General features: G+C 50.6%; 1 protein-coding gene across 1 annotated transcript in view; it reads right to left on the reverse strand.

The window, feature by feature from the left end:
• LOC106813630 (protein MON2 homolog) overlaps window positions 1-10,018 on the reverse strand; it is a 44,162-nt gene that overhangs the window by 26,329 nt on the left and 7,815 nt on the right. Inside the window, exons 4-17 of the mRNA XM_014817813.1 lie at window positions 9,682-9,762; window positions 9,196-9,334; window positions 8,265-8,458; window positions 7,644-7,841; window positions 6,603-6,727; window positions 5,764-5,891; window positions 5,224-5,377; window positions 4,673-4,839; window positions 3,937-4,239; window positions 3,430-3,578; window positions 2,587-2,691; window positions 2,046-2,197; window positions 1,457-1,544; window positions 686-787 (exon numbers count right to left, since the gene is read on the reverse strand). Coding sequence (XP_014673299.1) covers window positions 686-787; window positions 1,457-1,544; window positions 2,046-2,197; window positions 2,587-2,691; window positions 3,430-3,578; window positions 3,937-4,239; window positions 4,673-4,839; window positions 5,224-5,377; window positions 5,764-5,891; window positions 6,603-6,727; window positions 7,644-7,841; window positions 8,265-8,458; window positions 9,196-9,334; window positions 9,682-9,762 — 2,085 coding nt within the window. The remainder of the gene's footprint in view (window positions 1-685; window positions 788-1,456; window positions 1,545-2,045; window positions 2,198-2,586; window positions 2,692-3,429; window positions 3,579-3,936; window positions 4,240-4,672; window positions 4,840-5,223; window positions 5,378-5,763; window positions 5,892-6,602; window positions 6,728-7,643; window positions 7,842-8,264; window positions 8,459-9,195; window positions 9,335-9,681; window positions 9,763-10,018) is intronic.

The raw sequence follows: 10,018 nt of genomic DNA on the forward strand, positions 1-10,018 counted from the left end.
AACGAACATCGACAAACATTAACAGGTGTTCACAAATATCAGTTGACATCGACGAACATTAACAGGTGTTCACGAATATCAGCTGACATCGACGAACATTAACAGGTGTTCACGAATATCAGCTGACATCGACGAACATTAACAGGTGTTCACTAATATCAGCTGACATCAACGAACATTAACAGGTGTTCACAAGTACTAATGACCATTCACAATCACTTACAGACCGCTACAGCACTTCAGGTATATCCACAATCATTTACGAACAACTGCACATGTTCAGGAACATACAGACATTTGCAAACAATAATATTCATTCAGAATAATCCACAATCATTCACGAATATAAACATACATTTATGAACATACACAGACGTCCACAGAGCACACCAACAGACATACACGCACACCGACCGACAAACACTAATGAACAACGACGAACGTAAATGAACACAAACAAACAACGATGAGCGTAAATGAACACCAATAAACAATAGTGAACTTCGACAAAAAAACATGGAACGTTGACAAAAACACCATCAAACAATGACGAACATCGACAAACACCAACAATCACCAATGAACGGCAACGAACACCAACGAACAGCAATGAACGCCGACAAACACCAACAATCACCAATGAACGGCAACGAACACCAACGAACAGCAATGAACAATGCCGCACCTCGAGCATGTGGTTCGTCACCGGCTTCCAGAGCACCTGAACGCGCGGCAGGTTCACCAGACCCGTCTCCAGCAGCTTCGCCACGGCGAACAACGATGGTTCCTGTGTGAACAACACATGAACAACGTCAGTCACAGCAAGAACAGCCAGCCCCATGCACTATGGAAATGACTGCACTGTAATGCGATAAACAGTGCAAAGGCCTGCAGTGTATCCAGGAAAATGTCTCCTCCCATCTCAAGAGCTAGCAACTTCCTCCCTCCTTTCTTCTTCCCTCATCCTGCCCCTCCCTCCTTCCCCTCTCTGTCGCCCCTTCCTCCTTGTCTCTTCTCCCGATCCTCCCTCCTGCCCTTCTCTGCCGACCCCCTCTCCCCGCCCCTCCCTCCTGCCCCCTTCTCCCGATCCTCCCTCCCGCCCCTCTCTGCCGACCCCCTCTCTCCGCTCCTCCCTCCTGCCCCCTTCTCCCGATCCTCCCTCCCGCCCCTCTCTGCCGACCCCCTCTCTCCGCTCCTCCCTCCTGCCCCCTTCTCCCGATCCTCCCTCCCGCCCCTCTCTGCCGACCCCCTCTCCCCGCTCCTCCCTCCTGCCCCCTTCTCCCGATCCTCCCTCCCGCCCCTCTCTGCCGACCCCCTCTCCCCGCCCCTCCCTCCTGCCCCCTTCTCCCGATCATCCCTCTCTCCTGCACCGAGTTGATGAACATTCCACGAACTACCACACCCTTACGAACGTCGCCACTACCGCTAGGCTATGTTCGAACCCCACCGCACTCACTCGGTTGTTGTAGGCGAGCTCCATGGATTCAGACGAGAGCTTGCATAGCGCATCGATCAAGTGATGCAGCGCCACCTCGTCCAGGTACCTGAAAACAAGAGAACAGCCATTGCTCAAAGGTCGCACAGGAAGGTCGCAGCGGAACAAGATTCGCAAGGCGTTTACACGGTTAAAGTTATTCGTTTAGTTGTTAACGGTTACGTTGGTTTTAGTCGATTTCATCGTTTCGTTTTGCATGCAACTATCCGTTTATAAAAATTGTTAAATGTTCTCGATCATTTTGCCTTTCTAATGACTGCTCCTTTCTCCAGACAATTCATTTTCCATCATGTTATTTACAGTGCCAAAACTTTGGGTTATAAGGCCCCGAAAATTGTGTAAACATGGTCAAGAAAAAAACTGGTAGCACACTGGTAACCTAGCGTTGTAACACCTCGTAACCCCCTCTGGTAAACACTCCCTGTGCAGCAAATACATTTTGCTCGCTATTGTTTCATAAAAAACAGTTTGAGAAATGTTGTAAGCACATTTTATTTGCTATCACTATCGCAAAATCCTTGTTTCTATAAATCCGTGCGCGAGTACTTACTGAGAGCTTTCAAACAGACGAGACAACATGGCCGACAACACGGGAAGGTCAGTGAGGACGGCGGTCGTCAGCACTGCCTGACCTTCAGTCAACCTTCCAGCCTTCAGGCTCCCTCCAGCTGATGGTTTGAGGCCCAGTATCCATACCAAGTGCTGGACAGGGAGGGGACGAGGAAAGATTGTTATTCACACGTGAACGTAGTCATATTAAATTACCAAATTCGAACAAATAATGCAAATACTCGTAAAACTGTGTGGTCAGTAGTGATATCATAAACACATCATAAACTTTGATATCAAAGATTTTAGTCTTCAGCAAGTAAGATCAAACTGCGATTTTTCACACCTTTACGTAGGCACCTTTCTATATACTCATGACAATAATTTCATAAATACAACTAGAATTAATAACTTAAATGAAATTAAATGTAAAATCACCTAATCTAATAATGAAATAACTACTAACAATGAAAAGAAAAATACAAGTTAGTCGTCGTTTAGTTTACGTATTGTGGCCACAGATGGCGCTGTGAGTGACGCACCTGTAAGGTGGTGAGCACGAGGTGCCAGGCCGTGCCCAGCACGCTGCCATGACAGTGTGCCATGCTCAGTATTGCTCTCATGCACTGAAGATTCTTCGCTGTCAGCTGCAGAGATTCATGATACAAAAATAATCACTGTTAAGCCGTCAACACCAATCCACAACTCATATTATTATTGCTAACATCATCATCATCATTATTATTACCATTATTATCATTATCACTATTACTATTATAATTACCATCATTATTATCATTAAGAACGCTATTATTATTAATATATATATTGCAGTGGTAGTAGCAGTTATTGTTACCTCCGCCCAACGGAGTTGGAGGAGGTTATGTTTTCGCTCTCGTGTGTTCGTGTGTTAGTGTGTTATTGTGTTTGTGTGTTAGCGTGATCGATATTAGCCAGCCAGCCAGCCAGCCAGCCAGCCAGCCAGCCACAGCCAGCTACAGCAGCAGTCAGCAGCAGCCAGCGGCGAGCGGCGAGCCAGCTCGTAACACATACATGTTACATGCCAGCGTGTACATGTCAGTACGCTGGCATATATCGTGGGTTATTCGCGTGTTCGTCAGTCGTATGGCATATGTCGCGGGCGGAGGTATGCACTCCGTGAGTGCACTCTGTCTAGTTGTTGTTGTTTTTGTTGTTGATGCAATAGTTGTTCTCATTGTTATTATTCACATTCTCATTATGATCCACGTTTACAATCAGTAACAACTAAATAAACGACGACCGGTGACCGTTTCCATCACCTGCCACCAGGTGGCAGCACGTCTCGACGGTCAACAAGTGAACGTCGTTCGCGCGGCGGTGGCGGCGGGACGCGTTGTACGCACCATGACGGAATTCTGCTGCGCTCCCATCGGCAGTGAGGCGGTCGCCAGCGGCATTCCCACGGCAACGACCTGGTTACGCACGTCGCCGTCACCCTGGTAACTGTTCAACATCGCGGCAGCCATGTCCTGGCTGTTCGTGCGTATGTGTCCTGCGAGCAGAAGGGAGCGACGTGACGCGGTTGCCGTGGCGACGACGACAATGGTAATGACAATAATGTAAATGATAATAAATTCAATGCTAAAAATATATTCAATGATGAAGAAGATCGTAATTACGATGAAGATGACGAGGATTATTCCGACAACGATGATAATGACGACAACAAAGGCGATGACAATGACGGTAGTGATAATGATTGTGATGATGATGATGATGATGATGATGATGATGATGATGATGATGATGATGCTGATGATGATGATATACATATATATATATAATTTATTAGGTATATATTTACACATATACATACTACATACATATACAATAACAACAGCATGACTAACCTTGCTTGACGGCGGCCGTGGCGGCGTTGATGGCCGGACTTCCGCCCCCGCCCCCGCCCCCGCCCCCCCACGCGGGGCTCAGCACGGTGAGCGAGTAATGCGGGGGCAGCGACGCCTTGCACAGCGACGTGATGAACGCGTCTCGCGGCGTCACCAGGTGGCGCCGGCCGCACAGGCTCGTGTATGCCTGCGCGCACTTGAGTATGGCTTCGGTCGTTGACTCGTCCGTGCTCGCGTCGAGCAGCAGCGACAGCGCCGCCAGCACGCCGCACCACGACGACGTGATCAGCTCCTCCTCCAGACCTGCACGCGTCGTTGCCACGACGACGACGACGACGGAGAAAAAACAAGAGGTTGCAGGCAGGCAGGCGTCTAGTGGACGAATTTTTTTTCTCTCATTTTTTTTTTGCCAGAAAAGATGTAAAAAAAAGGCTGCAGGCGTTTCATGCACACACAAAATTTTCTCTGTCCCCACAGGCTACAGTTCCCACCCAAACTACCCAAGTTCGCAAATCTTTGATCGCCTAATAAAATACGTAGGGAACAATATCAGAAATAAATACGACTGTAAATACACACAATTTTATTCACGTAGACAAACATTCCCGCCGCGCAACAAGAGACTAGTCGCGGTGCTTTTTCCGCGGTCGCTGTGTGCTTTCCTATCTTTTTAAAAACCGGTTCTCTTCTTTTACGCGCGAAAACGCAGAATTTTTCTCGTCGCCTCGCGCCGTACCTTTCCGCGCGGGGTCGGGTTCGCTGACGCCCCCTGGTGACGGCTTGGGCAAGTCGTCGATGATGGTGGAGAGACTGCGTACGATCTCGAGCATGCAGGCGTAGGCGACGGACACGCCGTAACCCTCCGCGACGCCATGACACTCCACCTTGTCGAGCATGTCGAGGCTGCAATACATCGTCATTATTGTCATCGCCATCATCATTGTCATTATCATCATCATCATCATCATTGTCGTCGTCATCATCATCGTCATTGTCATTATCATCATCATCATCATCATTGTCGTCGTCATCATCATCGTCATTGTCATTATCATCATCATCATCATCATTGTCGTCGTCATCATCACCATCATTATCATCATCATCATAACCACCACCAGCAGCAGCAGCAGCAGCAGCAGCAGCAAAAACAGAAACAGCATCACCAAAAAAACATCGTCAATTTCTCGACCACGAAATCAACAACATCCATCGAAACAGTCCATCTCTCTGGACGTCGGTACACGTGAGACGCGCAAGCGAGAACATACAGAGGGCGCCACTTACAAGACGGGTTTCGTCGTGCCGGGCGTGTACACGGCGGTGACGGGTAGCCACACTGAGCGGTAGATGAACGCGGGCTGTGGCGTCACGCCCGCCCCCACGGGCATGCCGGCCACGAGCGCCGGAGGCTGCCCCTGCGCCAGCCCCGTGCCGCCACCTACAACAAAGAGAACGCGCGTCACGCGGGGAAACGATCATTGTTTCGCGAAGAACGACTGTGGCATAGAAAAATATTGCGTTGTCGCCGTGGAAACGCGTACGCGGGATGTTTGTGTCGCGTGCTGTCGGACCGATCGTCGTCTCGCGAAGAAAGACGCGCAAATTCGTCGTGAAATCGAGTTCGCGGGAAACGTTTGTTGAGCGCAGCAAATGCGGCGGTGTCGCAGCCGTCGCCGTGACGACGGGATGCTGAGGGGAGACGTTACCTGGCTGCAGCGCGGCAGCCACGTCGCCGTGACGACGGGATGCTGAGGGGAGACGTTACCTGGCTGACGCGCGGCAGCCACGTCGCCATGACGATGGGATGCTGAGGGGAGATGTTACCTGGCTGTGGGGCGGCGGCCGCGTGGCTCTGCACGAACTGAGATTGGATGAAGGCGCCAAGAGCATTAACGAGATCCCTGAATATCTTAGTCGAGTGCGGCTTCATGTCGTAGCTCTCACAGAACATCCTGCACAACAAGAGCAGCAGACGTTAATTATGCTAACGAGCGTTAACGAGATCCCTGAATATCTTAGTCGAGTGCGGCTTCATGTCGTAGCTCTCACAGAACATCCTGCACAACGAGAGCAGCAGACGTTAATTAGCTAAACGGAGCGTTAACGAGATCCCTGAATATTTAGTCGAGTGCGGCTTCATGTTAGCTCTCACAGAACATCCTGCAACACGAGAGCACGAGCAGACGTTAATCTATGCTAACGAGCGTTAACGAGATCCCTGAATATCTTAGTCGAGTGCGGCTTCATGTCGTAGCTCTCACAGAACATCCTGCACAACGAGAGCAGCAGACGTTAATTATACAACGAGCGTAACGAGATCCCTGAATATCTTAGTCGAGTGCGGCTCATGTCGTAGCTCTCACAGACATCCTGCACAACGAGAGCAGCAGACGTTAATTATGCTAACGAGCGTTAACGAGATCCCCTGAATATCTTAGTCGAGTGCGGCTTCATGTCGTAGCTCTCACAGAACATCCTGCACAACGAGAGCAGCAGACGTTAATTATGCTAACGAGCGTTAACGAGATCCCTGAATATCTTAGTCGAGTGCGGCTTCATGTCGTAGCTCTCACAGAACATCCTGCACAACGAGAACATCAGACGTTAATTACGCTAACGAGCTTAACGATGTGTGGCATCGTGGAGAAAGGTGTGTTTCTTACCTGAGCAGTGTGGCCTGCACGCACAGCTTGTGCAGCACCTCCACGGCGACGGCTCGTTGCCACGCCGGCTTGTCACCGTCCAGGAACCGCACGAGCAATGACAGGAAGATCTCACACTCAGTCACCTGCAACGCAAACTCACGCTCAGTCACCTGCAACGCAAACTCACGCTCAGTCACCTGCAACGCAAACTCACGCTCAGTCACCTTTAACGCAAACTCACGCACAGTCACCTGCAACGCAAACTCACGCTCAGTCANCTCAGTCACCTGCCACGCAAACTCACGCTCAGTCACCTGCAACGCAAACTCACGCTCAGTCACCTGAATGCAAACTCACACTCAGTCACCTGCAATGCAACTCATGCTCAGTCACCTGCAACGCAAACTCACGCTCAGTCACCTGCAATGCCCGTGAGTTTAGGCGTTGCAGGTGACTGCGTGAGTTTCGTACTCACACAGCAGTACTACAGCCTGCTGGTAGGTGGCGCTGTCGTCTGCATGCTCACACAGCAGTACTACAGCCTGCTGGTAGGTGGCGCTGTCGTCTGCGTGCTCACACAGCAGTACTACAGCCTGCTGGTAGGTGGCGCTGTCGTCTGCGTGCTCACACAGCAGTACTACAGCCTGCTGGTAGGTCACGCTGCTGGTAGGTCCCGAAATTCGCGAATAAAACAGATCGACCTGCAACCGAGCCTTTACCCTGTACAAGTACGAGCAGACTTGGGGACCTAGCGTAGGACTTAGCGGCGATGCATGGCTGCAGACTGAGCGTGAGTTTGCGTGGCTGCAGACTGAGCATGAGTTTGCATTGCAGGTGACTGAGCGTGAGTTTGGGTTGCAGGTGACTGAGCGTGAGTTTGCGTTGCAGGGGACTGAGATTGAGTTTGCGTTGCAGGTGACTGAGCAGACGACAGCGCCACCTACCAGCAGGCGTAGTACTGCTGTATGAGCACGCAGACGACAGCGCCACCTACCAGCAGGCTGTAGTACTGCTGCTGTAATACTCCTGCGCGAGCACGTAGATAACAGCGCCACCTACCAGCAGGCTGTAGTACTGCTGTATGAGCACGCAGACAACTCGCAGCAGACGCACGGAGATCGGAAAGTAGGGCTTGTCGAGCGCGCCGGGCGCAGGGGGCGCCACCGTGCGCTGCTGGCCGTGCTTGATGTTCGGCGAGAAGAGCTTGATCACCAGGGGGCAGACACGCTCCTTCAGCAGGAAGCTGAACTCCGGATGCTGCGGAGAAGCGAGAGAAACGAGAGATGATGCGGCGTGAGCGACGGGGTTTCATGCTTGGGTGTTCCATTAGGGAGTTCTGCTTGGGTGTTCCATTAGGGGGTTCCGCGTGGGTGTTCCATTAGGGGGTTCTGCTTGGGTGTTCCATTAGGGGGTTCTGCTTGGGTGTTCCATTAGGGGGTTCCACATGGGTGTTCCATTAGGGGGTTCTGCTTGGGTGTTCCATTAGGGTGTTCCATTAGGGGGTTCTGCTTGGGTGTTCCATTAGGGGGTTCTGCTTGGGTGTTCCATTAGGGGGTTCTGCGTGGGTGTTCCATTAGGGGGTTCCGCATGGGTGTTCCATTAAGGGGTTCTGCTTGAGTGTTCTATTAGGGGGTTCTGCTTGGGTGTTCCATTAACAGCTGATGGTGCAGCTGATGGTACAGCTGATGGTGCAGCTGATGGTGCAGCTGATGGTGCAGCTGATGGTACAGCTGATGGTGCAGCTGATGTTGCAGCTGATGGTGCAGCTGATGGTGCAGCTGATGGTGCAGCTGATGGTGCAGCTGATGGTGCAGCTGATGGTGCAGCTGATGGTGCAGCTGATGGTGCAGCTGATGGTGCAGCTGATGGTGCAGCTGATTCCCACAGAACATCCACACCGAACTACCACACGGAACTCCCACATGGAACACCCATGCAGAACAACCTAACGCAACACCCATGTGGAACCCCCTAACGGAACACCCACGCGGTACCCTCACGCAGAACCCCCTAATGGAACACCCATGCAGAACTCTTAATGAAACACCCACGCAGAACCCCCTAATGGAACACCCACGCGGAATCCCAACGCAAAACACCCATGCGGAACCCCCACATGGAACACCCATGCTGAACCCTTAACGGAACACGCACGTGGAACCCTTAATGGAACACCCATGCAGAACACCCACGTGGAACACCCATGCAGAGCCCCACACGGAACCTCCTAATGGAACACCCAAGCAGAACCCCCATGCAGAACACCCACGCAGAACCCCTAATGGAACACCCAAGCAGAACCCCCATGTGGAACACTCATGCAGAACACCCACGCGGAACCCCCTAATGGAACACCCAAGCAGAACCCCTTAATGGAACACCCAAGCAAAACCTCCTAATGGAACACCCATGCAGAACCCCCTAATGAAACACCCGAGCAGAACCCTTTAATGGAAGATTCAAGCAGAACCCCTTAATGGAACACCCAAGCAGAACCCCCTAATGGAACACCCAAGCAGAACCCCCTAATAGAACACTCAAGCAGAACCCCTTAATGGAACACCCACACAGAACCCCCGTTTGGTCTCGAGCTCATGGAGTCACTGCTCACCACCTTCCCTGATGTCTTCATGAAGGTGAGATGGTGCAGCTGATGGTGCAGCTGATGGTGCAGCTGATGGTGTTCGCGTCATCTCTGTCATGCCAACGAGCCACATCGGCTGATCAGCGTTCACCAGCTGACACAGGTCCTACACAGTAAACAACGCATGTAAACAACACGTGTAAACAACACATGTAAACAATGCATGTAAACAACACGTGTAAACAACACATGTAAACAATGCATGTAAACAACACATGTAAACAATCCATGTAAACAACACATGTAAACAATGCATGTAAACAATGTTCGCGTCATCTCTGTCATGCCAACGAGCCACATCGGCTGATCAGCGTTCACCAGCTGACACAGATCCTACACAGTAAACAACACGTGTAAACAACACTTGTAAACAATGCATGTAAACAACACATGTAAACAACACGTGTAAACAACACGTGTAAACAACACGTGTAAACAACACGTGTAAACAACGTGTGTAAACAATGTTCGCGTCATCTCTGTCATGCCAACGAGCCACATCGGCTGATCAGCGTTCACCAGCTGACACAGGTCCTACGAAAAATTCAATTAACAAAGCAGGTAAACACGTGCACAACAAAGCAGGTAAACAAGTGCACAACAAAGCAGGTAAACAAGTGTACAACAAAGCAGGTAAACAAAGATACAACCAAGCAGGTAAACAAGTGTACAACAAAGCAGGTAAACAAGTGTACAACAAAGCAGGTAAACAAGTGTACAACAAAGCAGGTAAACAAGTGTACAACAAAGCAGGTAAACAAGTGTACAACAAAGCAGGCGGGGAATCGAA

This window comes from Priapulus caudatus, unplaced genomic scaffold, assembly GCF_000485595.1.
Source record: "Priapulus caudatus unplaced genomic scaffold, Priapulus_caudatus-5.0.1 Scaffold802, whole genome shotgun sequence".
In the NCBI taxonomy this organism is placed as follows: Eukaryota; Metazoa; Priapulida; class Priapulimorpha; order Priapulimorphida; family Priapulidae; genus Priapulus; species Priapulus caudatus.